The sequence below is a fragment of the Haemaphysalis longicornis genome, unplaced genomic scaffold (genome assembly GCF_048455015.1).
Source record: "Haemaphysalis longicornis isolate Haplotype H1 unplaced genomic scaffold, Haemaphysalis longicornis Haplotype H1 scaffold_1, whole genome shotgun sequence".
NCBI lineage: Eukaryota > Metazoa > Arthropoda > Arachnida > Ixodida > Ixodidae > Haemaphysalis > Haemaphysalis longicornis.
In genome coordinates this window covers 264,299,876-264,324,674 of record NW_027526203.1, presented here as the reverse complement: position 1 = coordinate 264,324,674, position 24,799 = coordinate 264,299,876, and the positions used below count along the sequence as shown (strand labels likewise).

Below are 24,799 nucleotides of genomic sequence, written 5' to 3'. Positions count from 1 at the left end.
CACGCAGAAAACTCCTTCGGCGCAACCCCGTGCGCATGCGCGAAATAACCAGCTTGAAGGCGAGTTAGAAGTAAGGCGAAAGTTATGCGCCTCGAGCGCTGCCTGTAGCGGCGCCACTGAAATCTCCCTAGCGGCCCGTTTTGAAAGCACCCGTGGGAGTCACCGGCCCGCTCCCCATTGTCGGCGGTGCTTTTGCGGCACGTTCACAACTGAGATTCACCATCTGTAAGCGTTGGAAATACATATGTATGTGGAGCAGTCGCCTTGTTTGCAAATGTAATGTATTTACGAGAGTGTGAATGTTTCTGACCCGGTCGTAGAGTGGTAAATTCGGTCTGTATAAGCGCCAGGTGTTTGTAACACACCAGCGTAGCGAAACCGGCATGTTGCATGGAGCTGATTGTAATTACACTGCCCTGAAGTTTACTAACATTGTCTCCGTAAGCAGCGTTTCCTCAGATGGTCATGCGACGGCAAACAATACGATGTAAATCAGTTTTGTGTGTGTGGGCTTACATAATTTAGCGGAGCCCTCATACATGACAGCATGCCAGTTACGCTTGCCAGTATCATACTTCAGATATTGATCCATACCCCGGACGAGCTAATATGACAAAAATTTCACGAACACTCTACCACAGAAGTGCGATGTATAATCCAAAATTCTAGTCGGCAATCAGCAAATGATGAAAATTTAATGCTGGGTCGTCTTCTGAAGTGAGGGCTCGCAAAAATTCAGGTTACCTTTATCCTCCGCGAGCAGCACGGAGACGGGCTCATTGAGTAATCCACGCCCGCGACTAAACTCTTCTTCGAAACATCTTCATATGACACAGGGATCCTGCAAAAGCTAGCACGAACTGAAATCAGTGGGCCTTATCCGATATCACACTCTTCCAACGGCATTTTTTATCGCTTGGGATCTACCAACCCGGTATTCTTCAAAAAATGCGTCCGCAGAATGATTAGCCGTTAGTTGAAGTCGAAAAACAAAAAAATGAAAGTGAACGCGCAGCTTGTGTGTGATTACGAAAGCGTTCATTCCTTGATTTCAATCCGCATTTGAACACAACGCGTCCCCTCTCCGCCCGAACCCTATGCCATGCGAAATAGCGGTGCATTCCGCATCTAGTTAGTCCTTAATGGATTAAGTTTAGTTGAACATACTTAGCATTTCCGAAGCTACACTGGGTTTATTTTCATTCCCGTACGAGCTATCCCATATTTTCCGGACTTGAAGACCATTTATTTTTCCGTGGTTTCATTACTTACATTGGATCGTGCTATAAAGTGTGAGTGGGCACATATTTAACGACGCCCAGCCTTTGAATATAATTAACATTTTCGCGTGGCTTATATTCCCATAAATGGCACAAGCAGGAGTTGGAATCACACCCTCGTAACATATTTTTCTCCGGCGTGCATATTCGAAACAAAGCAACATTTGTTGTCCGAGGTGCAAGACGAAACCCACCTCTCACTGTGCCAGTATCAGGTCTGGACGGAGCGGCAAAAGAATTCACTTGCGCCTGAGGCGTTCGGAGGTGATTGGTGATATTCCGCTGCCGCCCCCGACACCTCTAAAAGCGGCCAAAAAGCGCGCAGAGCCGCGTCCCCGGACCGCTTTTGTTGAGGTTCGAACGCTCTAATAGGACGCAGCTGTTTTTAGCTTCACGAAATCTCCTCCAGAGATTTCGTGGAGGATTCGCAAATGACCTTTTGACTAGAGACACACCTCCGGCGACGCACCCCTCGAAGTGCATCGCGTGGTTCACCGGGCCCGCTGTTGGTGCCTGCGGGCGCCGACAGCAGTCGCCACCGCCGCTGCGGCCGAGGCAGCCAACCACCCCCGCAGCCTCCCATGCATGCGGAGCTGGGTCGTTTCGGGCACCGTGAGTCGTCTCGCGCCCGGCGAAGAGGAATGGTGCGTTCGCCATGAATGAACGCCGCGTTCGCCCGGCCTCCTGTGAGCACTAAACGGAGCCGAACGGCTTTTAGACGTGGTCGGCAATACACCTGAATGAAAGGTTAACCAAGCGAAACCAAGACTCAACCAGACTAAGCCAAGCTTTTCCTTTGCATATCCAAGGTTAGCGGAGCTAATCCGCAGCCATTTTTTAAAGACCCCTAAACGTACCGCTTGGTTACAGACATTACCACAACATGTTTTGAGGGCGTGGAAAGACAAAAAGAAGTGAGAAAGAACCAAAACACTGCATGAGCCCCTATCAGCCGCCGAGCGCTGCTCCCGTAGAAGCCGAGGAGAAGTGGCGACAACCGGCGCAGCCATCGCGAAGCTCGAGGCGTATTTGTTGGGTTTGTAGATGGCGTGGCTCGCATCTACCGACACTGCCATCTAGTGTCGGTAGATGCGAGTGTAGCCACACCACGTAGCAAACTCCGATGCGCCGTTCGCGCTTACCAGTGACTGGTAAGCGCGAAAGGCGCATCGGAGTTTCCGAAAAAGTCCCTCTCGCAGCAGAGCGCGCCCGCAGCGAGCCACTGCGTGAAGTGCAGTTCAAGCAACGGCGGGTCGACCATACAACCCCCCCCCCCCCCCCCAAGAAATATTTTCCAGGCAGCGCGAAAGCGAGTGCTAGTGTTGTCTTTGGCGAAAATTTTTCGTTCCTATAATACATAATTACACAGGGGAAAAACATTCTCATTCTGTGGGTGTACTCAGGCGTCGGAGGTCTGACCACGACAGGTCCCCTCACTCAGGGAACGCAGTCTGTAGCTCGTCCCACAAGACTGCCGCGGTGTTGCACTCAATGAGGACGTGTTCCGCCATCTCCCGTTTCTCGCAGACAAGGCAACACGCGCCGCCATGGAGGAAGAAACTTCTATCCTCCAAGAGTGCCTTCGCAGGCAGCACGCCCATGTGGAGGCGGAAGAAAAAGTGCTTTGAATCGGTGGGCACAGGGAGACTTCTTACACGTTTCAATACGTCGGGTTGTCGGTAGAGAGGGGGTGGCAGGACTTTCTGCACGAGGTCTCAGTATACAGTTTTCTGGGCTTTTCTTTGAGTGGATACTCCCAAGAAAACTGCCGCTCAAGCATGGCTAGGGCTAGCATGAATCCAGTTGCACGTGTACCAAAGCAAATAGTTGCTGTGGTGGCAAGCCGCGGTGCGAAATGTCTGGCCCTAACGCCCTGCGTGGCTACGCCGAGGAACTTATCGCTTCGGTCCAGAAAGTACAGCAATCGCTGGATGGTCAGTTTGAGCTCCACGTTGACGAGACCCAACCCACCCGTCTCCATACTCCAGTAGAGGTTTGAGGGGCGCATGGGTTCGCACGTGGAACGCCAGAGGAAAACCGCCCAGAACTGGTGCAGCTTGTCCATGGAGCCTGCGTCGTGGAACGCCAGAGGAAAACCGCCCAGAACTGGTGCAGCTTGTCCATGGAGCCTGCGTCAATGGCTGTATGCAGGCTCCATACTTCACTGCGTGGTATGCTATTGCATTGCATACATGGGCCCTAGTGAAAATAGCAATTTGTTGGTTTCTCCATGGTTGCAGCTGTCGTTCCGCCGCTCCAAGTTCGGTTTTCACCCCGCAGGACGGAAGTTTCAGTAGAAAATATGTATTCAAGTGTACAGCGTGCAGTGCTGTGCACAACGCGACAGATTCATTGCAACTGGTGTCCGAATTTCCATCCGTGCAAGCGAACGTGACTGCTATTTGTGCTTTGCACTTTGCGCTTTGCTAAAGGTAGGGACTATTGCTCAGTTCGATTCTAAGTAAAGCCTCGCAACCATAGTTTTTTTCCGTAAAGAACAATCAACTCGTCGCCTAGTAGTGACAGGTGGCTGGGTGATCGGACGACTCATTTGTTTGCGCACAAATTATCGCCAACTAAGTATGTTCCTAGTGTTCGCCAAGTATGTTAAGTACTCTAGGTATCGTATGTGAAAGCGGTCGTCTATGTGAGTGTCACGATAGGGAAACAGGCAATATTTTTCTGCTTCGTCACCTTTTCCTACTTCGTTGCAGGGCAAAGGTCTCTCCTATTAATCTCCAATTATCCCGGTCCTGTGCTAACTGCGACTAATTTATCCCCGCAAACTTCTTGACCCTATCAGCCCATCTAACTTTATGCCACCCCCGCCCCTCTTGCCATCTCTAGGGATCCACTCCGTTACCCTTAATGACCAACGGTTATCTTGCCTTTGCATTACAAGCCCTGCCCACGTCCATTTCTCTTTCTTAATAACACGCGTTTGTTCCTTCACCCATTCCGCTCTCTTGTTGCCCTTTAATGTTACACCTATCAACTTCCGTTCAATTGCTCGCTGAGTCGTCCTCAATTTAAGTTGAACCCTCTTAGTGAGCCTCCAAGTTTCTGCCCCGTAGGCGAGTACCGGTAAGATGCAGCTGTCATTCACTTTCTTCTTCAGGGACAGTGGTAGGCTGCCATTCATTATCTGAGAATGCCTGCTGAATGCACTCCACCCCGTCATTATAATTCTTCTAATTATCTCTGCCTCATGGTTAGGATCGGGGGTCACAACTTGGCCTAAGTAAATATATCCACTTACCAGTTCCACTGCCTCGCCACCTATCCAAAACCGCTGTGCTCTCCCGAGGTTATGACCATTACTTTAGCTTTCTGCATATTAATTTTCAGGCCCATGGTTCTACTCTGTGTGTCCAGTGCGGTAAGCACGCTTTGCAATTCGTCCCCCGAGTTACTTAGCAAGGCAACGTCATCAGCAAATCTGAGGTTACTGAGGTATTCTCCATTAACCCTTACTCCCACCTGTTCCCAATCCAATGTTCTGAATACTTCTTTTAAACATGCTGTGAATAACATTGAGAGATTGCGTCTTCTTGTCTGATACCCTTCCTTATAGGTATTTACGGCTCTCCTTATGGAGGACGATGGTAGCTGTGGACTCATTGTAGATATCCTCTAGTATCCTTGCATAATGCTGGTCTACACCCTGGTTCCATAATGCCTGAATGACTGCTGAGGTTTCGACTGAGTCAAAGGCTTTCTCATAATCTGTGAAGGTTATATGTAGGGGTTGAGTATACTCTGCGCACTTCTCTACAAAACGATTGATGGTGTGAATATGGTCCATTGTTTAATATCCTTTACGAAACCTTGCTTGTTCTTTAGGTTGACTGAAATCCAAGGTGGCAGAAATTCTGTTAGCGACTACCTTGGTAAGTACCTTGTAGACGACTGAAAGTAAGCTGACTGGCCTGTAATTTTTAACGTCCTTCATGTCACCTTTCTTATGGGTTAGGATGGTGTTCGCGTTCTTCCAAGATTCCGGTACACTCGCGGTCATTAGGCATTGCGTGTACAGGTTTGCCAGTTTTACTATAACAATTTGCCCGCCACCCTTTAAGAGGTCGGCTGTTACCTTATATTAACCAGGCGCTTTGCCCCATTTCATTTCTTTCAAAGACTTCATTACTTCTTCTGTTGTTTCTGGTGGGATGTCTACCTCCTCTGAACTACTTTATCGTTCGGTATTATCTTGGATGTCCCGGCTACTGTAGAGATCTCTCTGGAACTCCTCGACTACTATGACTATTTTATCCTTATTTGTGATTACATTGCCTGGCTTGTCTTTAAGTGCATACATCTGATTTTTACCCACGCCAAGACGCCTCTTCACTGCTTTCAGGCTACCTCCGTTCTTTACAGCATTCTCGATCCTTTCCACTATAAACTTTCGAAGGTCAGCTGTCTTATGCTTATTAACTTCGAAAGCTCCACAGTTCTATTCTGTAAGCTGGGGTGGAGATTGTCATGCTTTGCCGTTTTCTAATTAAATTTTTCGTCTCCTGGGAACGTTTACCAGTATCCTGTCTGGTCATCGTTTCGCCGACTTCTACTGTACACTCCGTGATAATGCGTGCCAGACTGTCGCTGGCTTCCTGTGTCGTAAACTCTGCTTCCAAGGTAAGAACTGAATATCGGTTCAGCAGCTCGATCCTGAATTTCCCTGCATAGGCGAAACCAAATTCGGTATTGCTTAGTCGAAATTCTTCATGTTAGCGGTGCTAGATGATCGGTACTGGGAAATGCAGCCGGGTTTTGCAGCAGTTGCAGCGTTGTCATAGCTTTGGTGCTCAAGGCAACTATGTACCTAGTGGAAAAGATAACTTCAAGACGCTTAGATGTAGCGAGCATTGTTTGAATTTGCAGTTGTTGTCATCCGCAACTAATGCATTTTTCTCGTCTGTTAAACATATACATATTCATTACGCTTGGGGATCAACGTTTGCTATTCTCACCAATATTTGTCTTATTGTTGACGCGCTTGAGATCTTTCATTGACCGTTATTACCTCGCGCGAATCCTATGCAACACAGCGTATCAGCGTAACCGCACCGAGAAGCGTTTGCCCATCGTGCTTCGCCGCTCCTTGCCATTTGCCGCCGTTCGTTAACCCTAGGCGGTTTTCTTATAATTAGCATCGATATTTTCTGCCATGGCACTATGTAAAGTGCCCACTGACTGGAATGACTTGTGTTTTGGTAATCTAAAACTGTCCACAGACATGTGCGCGAAATGGCAATGACGACGCCATTACAGATGATTAACGACGCAACAAAGAGGCTAAACGTATGCGTTTCGTCTTCCCGTTACTCCTTATACATTGGCGGGGGTGAACATATAGTCCGCATTTGTGCAAACGGCACATACTCTGCCACTCTCGCCTTGAAGTAGAACGGTTGCCCGCGAAGACTAACGACCGTATTTTAGTCCCTCTTTAGGTCCCTTTTGGCAATATAGTCACATGGCACATGCCCACACTGGATATTTTGTTTCTCGTTTAACAGCTACAATCTACGCCGGGTTCAGTACGAGATATTGGTCTTAGAGAATCATCATATTCGCACAGCAACAAGTCAACAGTCTCCGCGGTCCGTTGTATAATATGTGAGTGATTGACTATGTTTTTTTTTCTATTTTGCAGAATGCGCATAACACCCCCCCCCCCACACACACACACACACAACAAGCATCTGGAAAGAGAAGTTGTCTAACATCTTTCAGTACACCTGGCTCCTTAAAGTGCAAAACTTGGCGGTGAACAACAAAGGGGGTAAATTGTCGTAACCACAGGTGTACCGCGAACACAACGCATCAAATGATATATTCATATATTCATTGATTTAACGCGCCGACGCAACGCAGGCGATGAGGAACATCGCAGTGGAGGGCTCCGCATAAATTGTAACCACCCGAGGTTCCTTAACGTGCGCCGAAATCTCGTACACACGGGCGTTTTTGCTTTTCGCCTCCATCAGAAAAGCGGCTTCTGCGGCCGGGATTTGAACCCGCGTCCGCGTGATCAGCAGCACAATGCTTTAACCACTGAGCCACCGCAGCAGGTCGTATAAATATATTTTTGAAAACAAAATTTAGGAGAAGGGAAGGGTTTCTAGCCTTTTTCAGGGCTCCCTATTTGTTCCCAAGCAGTGATTTTATTGTCCTTTTACCTGGCATCTATCATTGGCTCGTGGTGTCGCAGAACCAAAAATGCCTCAAGCACCCTTGCTGAAAAATAGCGTCTGACACATCCTTTATGCAACACTGAGAACATCGCCATTGATAGAACAAGTCTTCCTGGTTCTCCGAAATCTCCGGAAAAAAATTGTAAATGTATACAAACCGGCCTTGACTCTTTCAACATCAACTGGTTTATTAGCCAGGTATATGCTAATCAAACAAACAGCCAGATAGTACAAATAGCAAATATAAGCTCATTTATTGCTACTTGCAAAAGGGTATGGTATATACAGCAGCTGAAACCAGTGGTAACTAAGATGAGTTCCACTCAGGCTTGCAGAAAATATGATGTTCAGTAGATACTTGTATATGTATGTACTACATGTATGATGCACGCATGACACATTTGTTATGCATATATGATGCGTGTTTTGTACGTGTAACTTGTAGATACGTGCTCCAGACGGATTGTAGCAGTCGGCTCCGAGCAGCTTTCATACCTGGCCGCTTAGTGTCCGAGGTTGCATCCGATGGAACAGCACTGCAAACATACCAACACTGTCGCTGCTGCCAGGTGTACGAAAGCCCAGACAACCCCGCTCTACCCTACCAATGCTTTCAGTGCCGTCTAAACTAAGCTAAGTTGGAATGTGACGCTGCAAGTTGTGGGTCCTGCATCCTTATCTTGTTGCTAGGAACGTTAAGAGCACTGCGAGAAAGAAACCAATGAAAGGTTAACATTAACGCCAATTTGCAAAAAATTATTAAGACGGTAGCCCACAAGATCAGCTCTATTACGGAATGTTTTTGTCGTGTAAGTCAAAAACGAAATTAATGACCTCATTCGACAAGAAAAATAATACGTGCTCACAATCCATTAAAAATGTATATGCCGGCCGACCTGCACAGCTCGAAGTGGAGCGACACGAATGGTGACGGTACACCATCATCGTTTGATGACCATCATCGCTTTGTGCCGTCCCGATATCTACTTGGCTACCGGACAAACACACACGCATTATCTAAATTTAAACAAGAACACGCCCCGGAAATTTCACAGCGCGAAATTTCACAGCTTCAATCACTACATCCCCCCGCACCCTCCCCGCTGTAGCTCAATGCAAGACCTTGAGCTTCTCTGTGCCGCGGGGTTGTTTTATTCTCGGTAGGGCAGCTATTTTTCTAAGACAAACGCCCGTTTGTACGAGATTGCGGTGTTCATAACAAAGTCAGTTGTAATAAATTAAGTCGTAGCCATCCAATACAGCGCGTGACAGCCCAGTTGCAGCTGTGTTGCAAAACCAAAACTTTGAGCCCATTAACTCCCCCCGAACACGCACACGTGCACGCGCACTCACCCCCCTTCCACACACACGCATGCACGCACGCACACAGACACACGCACACACGCACGCACACACACACACACGCACACACGCACACACACACACGCACATGGACACACACGCATTCACACACATGCACACACATACACGCACGCACACTCACACACACACGCACGCACGCACACACGCACACACACTTACACACACACGCACGCACGCACGCACACACACGCGGGCGCACGCACACACACATGCACGCGCGCACACAGTCACACGCACACACACACGCCCGTACGCCCGCACGCACACACACACACTCACACATACACACACTCACACATACACTCACACATACACACACTCACACTCGCACACGCACACACACACGCGCACACACGCACATGCACGCACACGCACGCACGCGCACACACACACACGCAAACTCACACACCCACTCACGCACGCACTCACGCACACACTCACGCGCACACTCAAGCACACACTCACGCACACGCACGCAAACACACACTCACATACACACACTCACACACACACGCACGCACACACAAAAACACGCATGCACTCACACACACACGCACGCACGCAAACACACGCACCAACACACACACATACACTCATACACACACAAACACACGCCCGCAGGCACGCACACACACACGCACGCACACACGCAAAAACACGCACGCACGCGCACACATATGCACGCACGCACGCACGCGCGCACACACACACGCACGCACGCACGCACGCACACACACACTCACACACACGTACTCACACACACGCATGCACGCAAACACACTCTCACACACACTCACACACAGTCTCTCTCACGCACACACGCACAACGCACACACACACTATCACGCACGCACGCACGCACGCACACACACACACGCACAGACAGACACACTCAGACACACACACACCGAGACACACACACATACGCACGCACGCACGCCCACACACGCACGTACGCACCCACACACCCACACACGCGCATGCACGCACGCACACACACACACGCACACGCATTCACGCAGGCCCGCACTTGTACAATCGTCAACAACCAAAGGTGAAAAAGGAATGGCCACCAGCAGGCGAAGTTTGTCGCGCCCTGAGGCTGACGCGTCGCTGGGGTTCTCTTGTGAACTAGAGAAATGCATGTCGCAGCTGCGAATGAGCAGGCCAAAAAATAGAAAATAAACGAACTAAGGGCGCTGTGAGTTTGTAGAAATGAAAATAAATTAATGCCATCACGGCACGTCACATGTGCAGACCACTGGGTGAAGATCAGCTTAGTTAAAGATATATACCTTTATCAAGAGAAGGTTCCCTAAAGTCCGGGACTCCGTGTGGAGCTGAGGGGTAACTCTGCCCGTTCCGTCAGCTGTCGTTGGCCTTGAGCGGTTGACTCGGCGAGCCACTCCTCCCACTTGGGGAAGGTGGCGTGAGGTATGGGAGGGAGAGCGGGATTGTGGGCGGAAGTGCAAAGTGTGTGATACATGTGCGGGTATTCCCCACAGTGTAGACATTGTGGTGTACCATCCAGTTTTCGGAATCGGTGTATCATGTGAAGTGATCGGGTCTGTATTTGTCTAAGTATAGCTGAGTGCCTTCGTGGTAGTGTGCTGTGAGGGAAAGAAACACCTGTCTGGAAAGGCGTTCCCACCGAAGAGCTTCTCTTGTTTGAATATAGCGGCTGGCTGTCAAGGGCATTGCCCTCGGATAACCATCCGCTGGTACCCGGGTGTTGAGTTCGCGGGCGAGAGCATTAGCGCGCTCATTTCCAGGGATGCACCCTTGACCCAGAGCAGCCTGAATCGGGTTGAGCTACTCTGTATTGCTCTTTCTATTATCCCTTCCATAGTTGTGTTCAGCTGGCGGTGAATGAGCTGGCGACACGCTGCTTGGGAGTCGCTGAAGATTATTGCACAGTCTTTCTGTGTGCAGTTTTCAATGGCTCTTGCTATTGCTCTTGATTCAAGGTAGGCCGATTTTCAGTTTCTTTTTTGTGGCTGCTGTCACAAGCTCGGATTCCCTGTTGACAACTGTTATGACACCTAGCTGTTACGTTGGAGAAGCTGGCGTCCGTGCACAGTATGCCAGTATCCAGATCTGTTATTTTGATAATTTTTCGGAGGGCCTTTGCGCGCAGTGCTCTCCGGTCCTTGTGCCTTGTGGTGCTCATGTTAGTTGGTAGGGGGGCTATTTTAACCATTGCTCTAGTCTTTGGAGTGAGATGCGTCTTGCGTATTCTTCTCGCACTTCATACCTGAGGCTTCTCAAAATTTGGATGCTCTGTTATGAATCTCGGAGTCGCTGAGGCTGGTTGGTCTTGTGCGAAGGGAGCAATACGCCGAGCGTGTTCGTGGTGCCCGTGTCTTCCAACTCTTGCGTTGACGTGTAGGCAGGAACACCAAGCGCTACTTTGTGTGCTTTGTGTAGAACGATTTCTAGTTATTTTTAGGTCTATTTTACTTGGATTTCGATACGGTAGATGGTACAATAATCTGGAATGGATCAGCGCCTCTTTGATTCGCAAGGCGTCCTCTTCTCAAAGACTCATGTGTCTGTTGGGGATCCTAGCCAGCATGTGAATAACTTGGTTGCACTGATTCACGAGTTTGCCTTTGGGCAGCAAGCATGCCGTTTATGTAGTCCTTCAGTTGTTCCTTAGACTGATTTTTGTTGTTTCATGACGATCAGGAGCTGCGATTTTTACGATGAACAGGTCATTCCTCTTTTTGTAGCATAGCCCTGGATTGCATGCGCTGCCTTTTGCGATTGTTCTTCGATATATCCCAGTGAGCCTCTTTTCATCCATACCGTGATGTCACCGGCGTATATCGCGTGTTTCGTACCTTATATGGTATTTAGAGTTTTGGGAAGATCCATCATCGCTATGTTAAATAGGAGTGGTGAAAGCATCGAACCCCAAGGCGTGCCTCTGTTTGGAGCGCTTCTTTCTTGTGATTCGAGGGAGCCGAATGTTAGTGTCATGGGCCGATCCCTTAAAAAGCCCCTCCCGTAATTGTACGTTTTTTCTCCGCATCCCGTTGATTGTAAGTTTGTCAGGATGGGATCATGCAATACGTTATCGAAAGTTTTCGACACGTTGATTGCAAGGATAGTTCCCGATTGGACTGTACTGGGGTTGTATATTATGTCCTCGTTGGGTAGTAGAAGAGTGTTGGGCTGGAATTCTGTTTCTGTAGCCGATGAGAGTTGGGGGAACGCTCCCTATCTTCACGAAATTTCGCTACCCGTGTGAAAACTACTTTTTCGATGAGTTTTCCCATCGGTCTGAGATTTTCCAGGCCCAGCTTTTTGCCTTGCATCGGTATCAGTATTACCTTGGCCGATTTCCATACCATCGGTACATCACCAGTATCCCAGACTTGATTCATAAATGTTGCCGTCTTTTCAAAGTCCTCTTCAGAGAGATTTCGCAGGAGTTTATACGATACCCCGTCTGGTCCCAGCTTAGTACTCCGCTTCATTTTATCAAGAGCTGCTTTATTTCCTCTACGCTCATAGGTCCGTTGAGTTCAAGAGGTTGTTACAGTAGTCTTTTAGGTGGTGCGGCCTAAACTTTATCAGTTTTCTTTGCATGTGCGTGTGTGTGTTTGTGTGTGTGTGTGTGTGTGTGTTTGTGTGTGTCTTCGTGCGTGCCTGTGTGTGTGTGTGTGTGTGTGTGTGTGTGTGTGAGAGAGAGAGTGTGTGTGTGTGTTTGTGTGTGTCTTCGTGCGTGCCTCTGTGTGTGTGTGTGTGTGTGTGTGTGTGTGTGTGTGTGTGTGTGTGTGTGTGTGTGTGTGTGTGTGTGTGTCTGTCTGTCTGTCTGTCTGTTGGGGGGAGGGGGCGGTATTAGCCGTCAGTAAAACGTTTATTTACTTCACGAGCGAACCATTCACCACCGTACACGCTGCTACTCTCTAAAGCTCCACAACAAGCGTGCCTGCACGGTGCGTGCTGCGCGAGCGTGCCAACTTTACAGTGCGCCTGGTACCCGCTTGCCGGCGGGCCAGCGTGCCAGGGTCTCAGGAATTTATAACGTTTCCGTATTTCTACCGAAAAATGTGGAGAAGGTTAGAATAGGTTTTCCCGCGCTTTCGAAATTTCCAATGCGAAACAAAGATATACGCACCATTGCCTACACCAAGAGAAGCTTAACTAATTGTCTGGAAAATAATTTTCCCGTCTACCAGGCCCACAGCGTATCACACGCACTAACATATAATCACTTCTGGTGTTATGACGTCCAGCGCGTCGGAGATGTGGGCGTGGCTGCAGCAGCGCTTGCGGCAGATGCACGTCAGCTGCGGTGACCACGGCGACACATGGGTCAGTGAAATGAAATGAAATGAAGTTCAGCCTTGGTGAAGTCCTTATCAAGGTCTTCGTTATCGTTCTCGAGTAGTTCCGGTAGTCAGGTTGGGTCGCGGAGGGGATATACAGGTTTTGTAAGTCTTTCAACATTTTTCGCGGATTTTCGTGCTCATCAATTAGCGTTTGCATTTTGTTCCTAGTCATGGTCTTGGTGGCCTCTGGATCGATTAGGGCTTTGAAGATACGCCGTGTCTTAGTTGTGCTTAGGGTTCCCTGTTGTTGTTCGCACGCCATCTGTCATTGTTCTCTTCTGAGTTTATCCGAGTACGTCTGGATATGTTGGTTTAGCTCGGCTATCCTTGCTCTGATCTTGCGATTTGTTTTGCATTTTTTCCAGCGCTTGATAGGCGCGTTTCTTGCTTCCCAGCAATGGTTTAGGTGCTTGTCCATGCAAGGTCCTCCTTCTTGGTTTGTGTATATCTTGGTATACTTCATTTTTGTGATGATAATATCCTTTGTCCAAGCGTCAAGGTCAGGGGGGCTTTTCCCTCTTCTTTCTTTTCTACACATGTCCCATTCTGTGATTTGTTGTTTTTTTCTATTTCAATCTTCTTGGTTTAGTGTGGATAGAAAGGGCGATAATTGCGTGATCGCTTCCCATGTATTCTTGGGTATGGGACCAACCAACGTGTGTCCTCGATGTGGCCATAGTAAGGTCTGGGTTCGCGTTCCGTTCTACAGAGTTTCCCGATCTAGTAAATTCCTGAGTGTCATTGTGGATTGTGGGTTCTGCTTCCGTAGTGTATATAGGAGTTTGCGTCCCTTCTTGCTGTCTTTGCTGTACCCCCAGGCTCGGTGTGGGGCGTTAAAGTCCCCAGCTAGTAGGTGTTCGTATGCACTTCGCGTGGTCTTGGTCTCAATATTTCTTTAAGTTCCTGTAGGTTGTCTTTCGGCAGGCTGTGCACATTTGTGATGTGCTCCGGTCCTTCGGTCATTCGGATTCATATAGTGATGCTGTTATCTGTGTCACGTTCTAGGTTGGCGGGAAGTTTCTTGAGAATGGGGAGTGAAAATTGGTCTCTGGTTTGGAAGGTAGTGCAACCTGGTAGGGTTGGATGCTTTCCAGTTTCATGTAGAAGAAGTATGTCTGGTTTCCTAGGTAAGTTTTGGATCCACTGATCTAGGGCGTTTCTTTTGTTTTTGAAACCCCTAAAGTTCTACAGGATGAGCAGTAGCTCTCTAACCATGTTGTGGTTTATATCGAGGGTGGTTAGGTGGCCTGCTGTTTTGAGTAGGTGGTCGAAGCGCTGCTCGAAACGGTGGAGCAGTATATCGGTGAGGTGTACAAGCCTTCTCTCAAGGAGGGCATCGAACACTTTGTCCATCATAGCTGCTATTCTTTCTTCCAGTGTTGTGAGGAGGGTGTCCACCTTTACCTCTACTTCTTAGAGCCTTTGAGAGTGTATCTGGAGGTCAAAGTCGCTGTGAGCCGACGGCGGGATTCCTCCAACATTAGGGATTCGTTCATCATCTGGTCTGTTGCGTTTCGGGCCCGGTGTAGAGCGATTTATTGCGACGTTAGTTTCAGTGTCCATGTCGCTTTGGATGTCTGGTGTAGTGACCGTAACTGGTGGTGAATGGTTGGGAGGAAGGGAGCTTTGTTGTGCGAGTGCTTGTGGCCGGGGTAGCATTTGTTCTCGTCGGGCATGTGTTTGCGTCCTAACTGCATCTCTGTAGGACTTATTAGCTTTTTTGGCTGTACGTATGTGTGGTGATTTAAGGAGTGGCTGGCTCACCTGTGGTTGACCGGCGTTTTCTGGCGATTGTTACTTGGTCAGGCCCTGGGATCAGGATGGTGCTCCAGACCTCGCTGATGTTCGTTGCCGGGAGGAGCTTTTCGATCGGGATCGGATGCCGTTGTGGGTCTCGTGTTCGGCGAGGCGTGTGTGGCTTCTTCCACGTTGTTGGGCTTCTTCTTGCTGGAGTTGTGAGTTTTGCTCGGTGTGGAGGTTCCTACGGCGGATTATTCATTTATGGTAGGCTTGGTAACGCACTGCGCTGTCCGAAGCTTTTCTTTTCTCGCATGTTTTGTCATCCGCGCTGTGGTTGGCTCCGCAGTTAATGCATTGCATCAGGTCATGGTCTTCTTCTTGCCCGCTTTTGCCGCATTTCTGGCAGAGTGGTTCACTGGTATTGGTACATACGTCAGCCCTGTGCCCGTTTTCGAGACATTATCGGCAGAATTGCGCTCGGGGTCGGTTTGGACGGCCGGAAGAGGTGAGACCAGCGCGATGCAAATGAAACTTAAGCTGCGGTATTCTACATCTGATGCTGGTTAAGCTGACCTCACACTGGCGGGACTCGCAAAATCGCGTATCCCAAATATGAGCTACATGAGCATAGTCATCCAAGCATGTGATAGTACTATCGCGCCCAATTTGACTCGCAACAGGCGAGCGGCCGCCGCAGCTGCTCCCCGGGAGGCGGTGGCGCCTTGCAGCGAAGCACTCGAGAAGTAAAGGAAGAGGGGGTCCGCTCTTCCGATACCCATCGGCATCCCCCTTGTGCTCTGTTGCCTTTCGCGCTCCGAATGCGGTGCGCATGAAGCTGCCCGATGTAGTTCAGCTTGGCGCAGCCTTGCGACTCCAGAATTGTGGTAAGGCAAACATAGTGGCGCAGTGGCCATCAGTGACGTAGCTGAAAGCATAATAGTGCATTCCGTACCTTGAGGCATTGTCAGATTTAGAGGCAGATGCAGTAAATAAAAAAATGCGGTCAGCCAGTGTTTCACATATCTTTACTTGTGTGGAAGATTCAACGTTATCGGTATTTCGCGACGCCCTATTATTGCCAAACTGGAAGGCTTGCGCAAATGCGCTTAAGGACATTGCATCCAATGATAAAAATTATCGCTGGCGATGCGGTAAGCCACCCCGAAAATTGCTGAGGCAAAAATTTATACCAGACGCAAAGGAAAGAAGCCAGCAATGGTGCGCACGGGGGATGCCGGTGGGTTTCGGAACAGCTGACCCCTCTCCCTTTACTTCTCGAGTGCTTCGCTGCAAGGCGCCACCGCCTCCCGGGGAGCAGCTGCGGCGGCCGCTCGCCTGTTGCGAGTCAAATTGGGCGCGATAGTACCTTCCTGTGTTATCCCTAGCCATTGGTATCTACGGATCCTTGTTCGCGCCAGGAGAAATGGGTTAGGGCTGAGGTCCACCGTAGGGCCATCTAAAGATGACCCGGCCAAAGAGTCAGCCGTTTCATTGAGCCATAGGTCCCTATGACCTAGGACCCAAATGAGCCGGGACCCAAATGGGGAGGCACAAGGCAATTGAAGATACGAATGAGTAATGAATTTTTTGGAGTTGTTAACGCGGTAGAAACCGACAGGGAATCGAAAATAACCATGCCGTTTAAATATTGTGGAGGTAACCTTTTTAAGGCCATAACTATTGCAAAAACTCAGCTTTGAATACAGGAGTAAAATCAGGTAAACGATACGAATCAGCGCACTTTCCCGCAGCCTGTATTTTTGAACACATTATACTTAACAGCCCATTCTTCTAGTCGACTACGGGGCCAGCATCTTATTTTATGCATTATCGCTTTGGTCAGGTTAAGCTGGGCTCAGCCAGGGTGTGGAAATCAGCTTGAAAGTGCTGTTCGACATTGCGCTAAGGTCCCTTGACCATGCATTCTTTATATATTATTTGGCCATCCTACAAGGCTATTTATTACCAGGCAGTCAGCACAGCCAGAAATAAATACGATGGGTTTATCCCAGCTCGTGAATTCCAAGAACCGGTGTTAACTTCAAAGGAAGTTGAGGTTAAAGCAATCCTGAACTGAAATACCTCGGCAATATTTGCTGCGAAGACGGCGCGTTGTAGCAAGCGACACACCGCCGAGGAGACTTGCCGCACACGGAGAGGGAGAGGGAGAGAGAGAAAAGACTATTTAGTGGCCCGATACTTTCTCAGACGGTCGGCAGCCGAATCTAGCTTGGATCCGACGGCGGCGTCTATGGCCGGGCCGTTCATGAATGAGGTGATTGCGGTGGCGTGCCTCGCTGAAGCCCCGGAGGACTCGCACGGGTCGCCAGAGCCACGAGAGCCATCTGGGTGTCCTTGTCGGGGCTGAGCAGCGCGGCCTCCCAGCCTGATTCGTCGCGAATAAAACTGTTGGCCTGCATAGTGGGGCACTGCCATAGTGTGTGTTGCCTGTTGGCGCAGTCTCCGCAGGTAGGACAGAGCGGGCTGTATAAGGTAGGATATATTCTGCTGTACAGTGCGGGCGAAGGGAAGGTGTTCGTCTGATTTGCCGTAATACGGTCGCTTGGTGTCGAGTGAGTGAGGAATGCGGGTGCGGATAAATGCGTCTAGTGTCCTTGTAGTCAGTCAGGATATCTTGAAAACTAAGTAGAGGTGCTGAGAGAGGAGGAGTGGCAGGATGATCTGACGCCTGGGACCTCGTTCTCCTCCAGGCCCGAGTGGGCGGGGGTCCAAAGAAGACGTATGGGAGGTAAGTTCGGAGTCTCGGGGATGGTGCGTAGAATGAGAGCAGCTAGAGGGTTGCTCTTGCCGTTGGTAATGTTTCGCAGGGCGGTCTAGGTCGATGATTCCAGGTGAGGCACCGCGAGCGATCTGTACAACCGCAAGGGCGATGGCTGCCTCTCCTGCGTCCGTGATGTCGCCATGGGGCAAGGTGTATGCGATTTGCTGCTCATTCAGAAAGTTAGACACGGTAGCGCAGAGGGCGGGGCGTCCTTTATATGCGGAGGCGTCCGTATACCAGACAAGCGGATGGGTCTTGAGGAGGCGTGTGAGGTACCTTGTTCGTGCCCGGCGCCGACCGTCTTGGGAGCCCGCTTGCATGTTCCTTGGGAGAGGGGGCGCTTGTAACACGGCTTGTATAAAGGCATGTAGGCACGGATTGCGCAGAAGGGTGTTCAAATGGGACCGGACGGCCTAGCCTTTGTAGGGGACCTGCTGCCTCGGAGGCACTAACTCCAGCATGGTTCTTTCTGATACGTGAATGCTTCTGCTCTCACACTTTCAATAGGAAAACAACATTTACGCTAAGAGGGCCAAGGAAATGATTTTTACAGTGCATTGTCACATGGTAAAAACAAGACATAAAACCTCGTCTTACGAAACTCTAACCATTTCAAGGTGCTTTCCCCACCATCGCTAAGTCCAGGCTAACCAGACAATCGGGGCAATGGGTTAAATACGATGCTGCCGAGTAGTGGACGAGAGAAAGGGGGTTTTGCGCACACGGACCTGCTGCCTCGGATGCAGCATGGTTCTTTCTGATACGTGAATGCTTCTGCTCTCACACTTTCAATAGGCAAACATAATTTACGCTAAGAGGGCCAAGGAAATGATTTTTACAGTGCAATGTCACATGGTGAAGACAAAACATAAAACCTCGTTTTACGAAACTCTAACCATTTCAAGCTGCTTTCCACACCATGGCTCAGTCCAGGCTAACCTGACAATCGCGGCAATGGGTTAAATACGATGCTGGCCCAGTAGTGGACGAGAGGAAGGGGCTTATAAGTATAATGTATTAAAAAGTACTGGCTGCAATGAAGTGCGCTGATTTTCGCGACGAGAACAAAAAATTAGCAGTGGCTTAGCTCGGCTATACCAGGATATAAGTAGCGTGAGCTAAGGTTCAGCTGGTTATTCCTAGGTTTTTGGTTGCCCAGGATTAGCTGATCATCATGCTTACTGCTGCTAAAACGATTTCCAATCCAATCCAATCCAATCCAATCCAATCCGGTCCAGTCCAGTCCAGTCCAGTCCAGTCCAGTCCAGTCCAGTCCAATCGAATCCAGTCCAGTCCAGTCCAGTCACTGCTCCCCGCGCATGCGTAGCACGAGCCACGCGAAACGGCTATCAAGCGGCTCCTACGCATGCAGCGTCAAACTTGGCTACAGCGCAACGGAGGCGCACAGCTGGGCGTGCGCTGGCGCCAGTGCATCTACCGCAGCTATGACGTCACTCCTCTGGAATGCGCAGACCGGCGAATGTGCAGACCCAATTCTCTACACACCCGTTCTCCAATTGGATTGGATTCCAATCCAATACAATACAATTCCATTTAATCCAATCCAATGCTCCTCGCGCTTGCGCAGCACGGCCCTTCAAGGACAACGCGAAACTGCTCAACCTCGGCCAGTGTAGCTTACGCTACAAAAATGTATTCCGTTTTTTTTTTTTTAATCTATCCTTCGAGTTCGATATCACGCAGCTCTCGGAAGCTAAGCGGCCCGGCGGCGCGCTGTAGCAGACGACGCGCGGCTGCTCCCGCCTCGTGCGGTCAGTTCGCATGTGCCGGACGTCTCCGGTTCTCAGCTTCTCGGCGCCGGCGCTCAACCTAGAAGTTTATGTTAGTGCCAAGATTGCCAGGTGATCAAAAGGAAAAGTCGCCGGGAAATTGACGAAAGTAGCCAAAATAGTTGCCACCTTAAAAAGGAGCCAGAAAAGTCGACATTTTTAACAAGGTGATGCTACAAGTACTTTTTTATTACCTTCGCGGGAAATACGCAGAAATAGAAAATCTTATCACGAATTGTATGCGTTTGCTGTCATGCGGGAAAGGCACAGCGGTTGACTACTGTCTACAAAAACGCTGAATATTCAGGTTTATGAAAAGCGTGCAAAGAATATGAATGACTTATAACGGGCGTTCGCTGCACACCATGTTTTACCACTTTCGCTGTCTCTTTACATTCCCGTGCATATCATACATCGTCATACACACTTCCAACCACTCTGCATGGAATCTCAAGCTCCCGTAATCTGCAGAAGAAGCATTGCACTCTAGCGACAGGGTGTCTTAAAGACTTTGACACCATTCATACATCACATGCCGGATATTAAAAAGACCAAAGCGAATTTTGATTTGTGCCGGCAATTAGAACTATGCGGCGGTGTGTTGGAGTGATTGATTCGTTTGAACCTATTTTAAACTTTTCCAGATCACCGCATCTTGCTAAAAGTTTGTTTTCTTGATTCTGTTTGTTCAATTTGTCTCGACGGCTGAAATGCACTGAAAGGTTATATAGGGCCCTTTTCGTGCAAATTGGGGCATCGGGAGGGCCCGGAAATGTATAAAATCACCAATTCTGAAAGGAGCCTGAAAGTAGCCTAGTCACCAGACTGAAGTTTCCGTCGCCACGAGTTTCGACAAGTCGCCCGTCTGGTGACGAATCGCCAGATCTGGCAACCCTGGCAACCACACTTTAAGCGCAATTAAATCATTCATGATTTTCCCCACATCATCAGACCCATGTAATGGCGTACACTTCTCTAAGCTTACATACATTTTCAGCAAAATAATAACCACAGACGAAACAACTGTATTCACCTTATTGTTTCGTACCGCCATTGTGCGCATCCATACAGCGTGAAGGCCGAGCAGGAAAAAAACATTATACGGTATGACATCGTGTTCTATGTCAACGTAACGTATTCTATTTGGAGTCAATGGCAGATCACTGTGGAAAGTTCGCTGGAGTACATCCCGAAGAACTCCGCGTGCCAGCAATCCAAAAGACGGGCTGTACATTTTCTGTCTTTTTACACAGACACCATTTGTATCCCCACGGAAAAAACACTTCGCTTTCATGCAACCATGTCAAAACGTGCAATAGAAGAAAGTCCCCCCCCCCTCCCCCCGGACGCTGGCATACGCTTAGCTCTTTTAAGGACGTTGTTAGCCTGACCCCCACGGTAAAGGCTTCCGTACATCGATTCAGGACACAAATATTCAGTAAAATCGCAATGCAAACGCTTGCGCGCGGCATTACACCAGTACTCTAGCGTAAATCGCACCCTCACAAACCGGCAAGACGACACCACTTCACGTAAATACCCACTGACAGCGGATAGTAGGACATCCTTTTGCTGACACAATAACATTGGGCAATGTGGATGACAGTCTAATCTAGATGAATTTTCGCATAAATGGGTCACACTGACCGCATAGAAACAAAAACCTTGGCTCAAACTGCTTTACGAACAGATTACTCAATCACAGTAGTCGCCCTCCCTTTAACGGCCGAATCAGGTTGCTACGTTTTGTGCGTTCAAAACAGGGTTGTCATACAAACACAGCAAACCTATCAAACCTTCGACTGTTACGTCGCGTACTCTTTGGCCGTTGAAGCCGAACAACGGGACTCTATTAGCTGTTCAATACAATGGAAGGAGTGTTCGAAGTGAACCAGTAGGTGGCGATGGGTTCGTACAGGAAGTGGCGGGCTTGTATCCACACGGTAACGGAATCAACTTCTCACGAACTCAAGTATCGACGCTAAGCGGCCTTCTGAAATGAGGGGCCACCCACTTTTTTTTTAATAGCGAAGCTGCTTGACAAATCATAGTGGGGGTGGTAGTTGTTGTGTGGGATCAGGCCGGGTTAGCCTGGATGGATATGCCGGCAATTACTCCGCCCAAGCTCCACTTCATTAGTTCATGTTAGGTCCTTTCACCGCGAGTTCGCCAGTTCCGTCTACTGAAGAAAGCTTAGTAAAAGGTGCGACACGTCTGTGCGCACCATCCAATGACCGCTTGGGAAGACGATGTGGTCCAGGGTGTTGTGTGGGGCTGCCAACTTTCGAATCGCTGAGAGCATTGCAGCCCGCTCGACATCATGCTCTGGGCAACACACTACATGGTGGTGTACATTCCCTATCATTGCACATTACTAACACAGAGGCGATCGCACGAGGCCCACCTTGAATAGCCATGCTGGGGTCCCCGCTGAGCCCGTTCGGTTGTGGTTAAGAAATCTTGCCTCCGATCTCGTAAGTCCCTTTATGACGCCAGACTCATGATAGGGATCTCACAAGGACTTGAAATGTTCGACGACTGTTCACCTGAAGTCGTTCCAGTGATCGGCGGAAACCTTAACAGTCGGTGCAAATTGCAGCGCGTTCCGTGCCAATTGATCGGCAGTCTCATTGTCCTTGATGCCACATGGGATGGAATCCATTGAAACCGCACATTAAAACCCTCGCTGCTGAGCTCTCGCACAAGCCGCAAGGAATGGTGACAGACCCTTTTTGTAAGGATCCCACGCTGCAAAAGTTGTAGTGCTGCTTTTGAATCAGTAAGAATTGCAACTTACTGCGGCTATATGATTTAAGTTTTCTCAAAGCAGCCACGATGGCAATGCAAATCGTAATTTTTCGTGTGCGCAGTTAAAAATACCGTGAAATTGCCGAGCGCCCGCACGTGAGCGCGGGCCTCGCGGCGACCGCTCGGCAGTTAAAACCAAGAAAAGGCCGAGCGTTGTGTGTGCGTACCTTGCGGTAACCGCCCGGCATCCCCGGGGCATATTTGTCAAGCCAAGCATGCCCACTTCGATTCGATTGTGGGGTTTAACGCGCCGACGCAACGCAGGCGATGAGGCGGGCCGTAGTGGAGGGCTCCGGATTAATTTTGACCACCTGGGGATCTTTATCGTGCGCCGAAATCTCGTACACACGGGCGTTTTTGCTTTTCGCCTCCATCAGAAAAGCGGCCGCCGCGGCCGGGAATCGAACCCGCGACCTCGTGCTAAGCAGCGCAACGCCTTAGCCACTGAGCCACCGCGGCGGGTTTATACCCACTTAGGGAGATTGACCAAGATTGCGGCGGACGCTCGGCTGTTAAAAAAAGCCAAGAAATTGCCGAGCGCTCGTGTGCGCGTGCCTAGCGGTGACCGCCCAGTGTCCGCAGCGCACATTTGCAATTGTGGCAACACTTGCTCGGAAGGGGAAAGACTCCAGCATTCGCGTAATCGTGGAAACACTTGCTCGGAACGAGAAAGACATGCCATAGCGTACGCCCCTCGAAGGTGATGTCGAATGATTATAACTTAAAAAAAAAATGAAGGAAGCTCACACTTACAGCTACACTGATGGAGTAGAGGTCATTGCGGCAGCGAACAAGAAGCAAATCGGCCGCAATCGTGGACTTAAACCTTGTTGATGGTCGTGAAGGTTGCGTACAGCTTCGCTACCTTCAAGTCTTACGCGTTAGTGTGAGCTGCCTTCATTTTTTTTACATCGGCTTCAATAAACGTTTTTTTTTTTCTTCTACCCCTCCTTCATGAATAACCATTACGATGGCGAAGCTTTGATTACAAGAGGTCAATGGAGGCAATTCTGTAAACAGTGACGTATACAAATACGCGAAAAATGGTATCGTTTTAATCCTGAATAATTGTAGAAGGATAACGTCGAGAAATAATACACACTGGACGTCATTCTGCGCGGGCTGGTGCAGTAATTATAGATATGATCATTTTACTGGAATCTTCTGTGCGCCACCAGTAACCACCCGAGTAGCACGCAATACGCGCAAATGCCCCCATTACTTCCCGCTTGTTGCAAACCTCCCAAGAGTACCTCCCGCTTGTTGCAAACCTCCCAAGATTGTATAAGCGAAGTACTACTAATGATATATCATTTATAGACTTCCTTTTACTTTTATCCTTGTGGGAATGGTCTGCGTTCAAGGTTCTAGTACGTCCTCTACCAATTACACCTGCAGCGAAGCTCTTCCTTTTATCTAGAATGTGAGCAAGCAACGCTCCCTCCCACCCACCACCCCCCCCCCCCCCCCCCACACACACACACACACGCACACACGCACACACGCGCGCGCGCGCGCACGCACGCACGCATGTTCGCATTCTTCCAAACCTGTTGTCCTTTCCGCCAGGCGTCGCAGTTGCTGCAGCCATGCGCAAATATGTCAGTGTATACACAGTCCACGCCGCGGCTGTCCAACGAAGCGCGCAGTAAGAGCAGCTCGGCAGCTCACTCGTCGAGGTGCCACCGCGCACTCGGCGAGCTGCGACAGATGGTCCGGGACACTTCGTCGCCGATTCGGTGCAGACACAGCTAGCACCTCGGCACCACTGGCAGAAGGGCCCTTCATGAGACGGGAACGCGGGTCGCCATGTCCGCCCGCCGAGTTCCACGAGCGTGTGTGCGTGTGTATGTACGCCTGTCGGCGTGTGAGAGGCTGGCGCCACGTCTAGGGAGAGCTGCCGTGCGTTTGTCGCCGGAATAGAGAAGGCAATGTGTTTTCTGTCACCCGAGCCCGTCGCGCTTCACAAAACACTGGCGGCCAGTGTCTGCGAGCCAGCGCAAGGGATATAACGCAGGCAGACAGAACCGGAATGAAAATGCCTACCTCGTTGGGCTCGCATTGTATGAGACCAAAAATGCGAGCTCGAGCGTGGGCGCAGTGGCGTCTGTCTGGATGTGTGTTGTGGGTGTGCTAACAGAGAGCCAACGGTTGCAACGAAAAAGGAAGAACAAGGGCTTCCCATAGAAGTAAAGTCATCCAGAGACCAAAAGTGATAAATGACTCAGAAAATGACACCAATGGGAGGACGCAATTATTGGACGAACGATGATGAACATGGCTTTGTTGAAGGATATAGTTTGGGTTTCGCGAGTCTCAGGGTATCTAACCAAAAAAATTCAGGTTAGGGTGCGGTTCGGGTTCGGGAGATTTCATTTTGTTCAGGTTCAGTTCCGGTTCTACTAAATCTCGTGCCAAACCGGTTCGCAGCCTATGAACCGGTTCGCTAACAGGCTCACTGCAATAAATTACTAAC

At 49.5% G+C, this 24,799-nt stretch overlaps 1 protein-coding gene across 2 annotated transcripts in view; it reads right to left on the bottom strand.

The window, feature by feature from the left end:
- Window positions 1–24,035, bottom strand: part of LOC144145292 (uncharacterized) — a 165,982-nt gene extending 141,947 nt beyond the window's left edge. Inside the window, exon 1 of one of the 2 annotated variants that reach the window (XM_077676844.1) lies at window positions 23,874–24,035. In XM_077676844.1, the coding sequence (XP_077532970.1) occupies window positions 23,874–23,914 (41 nt within the window). In that variant the 5' untranslated portion in view covers window positions 23,915–24,035. The remainder of the gene's footprint in view (window positions 1–23,873) is intronic. The other variant, XM_077676853.1, reaches the window with a different exon arrangement.
- Between the last annotated feature and the right edge of the window lie 764 nt (window positions 24,036–24,799).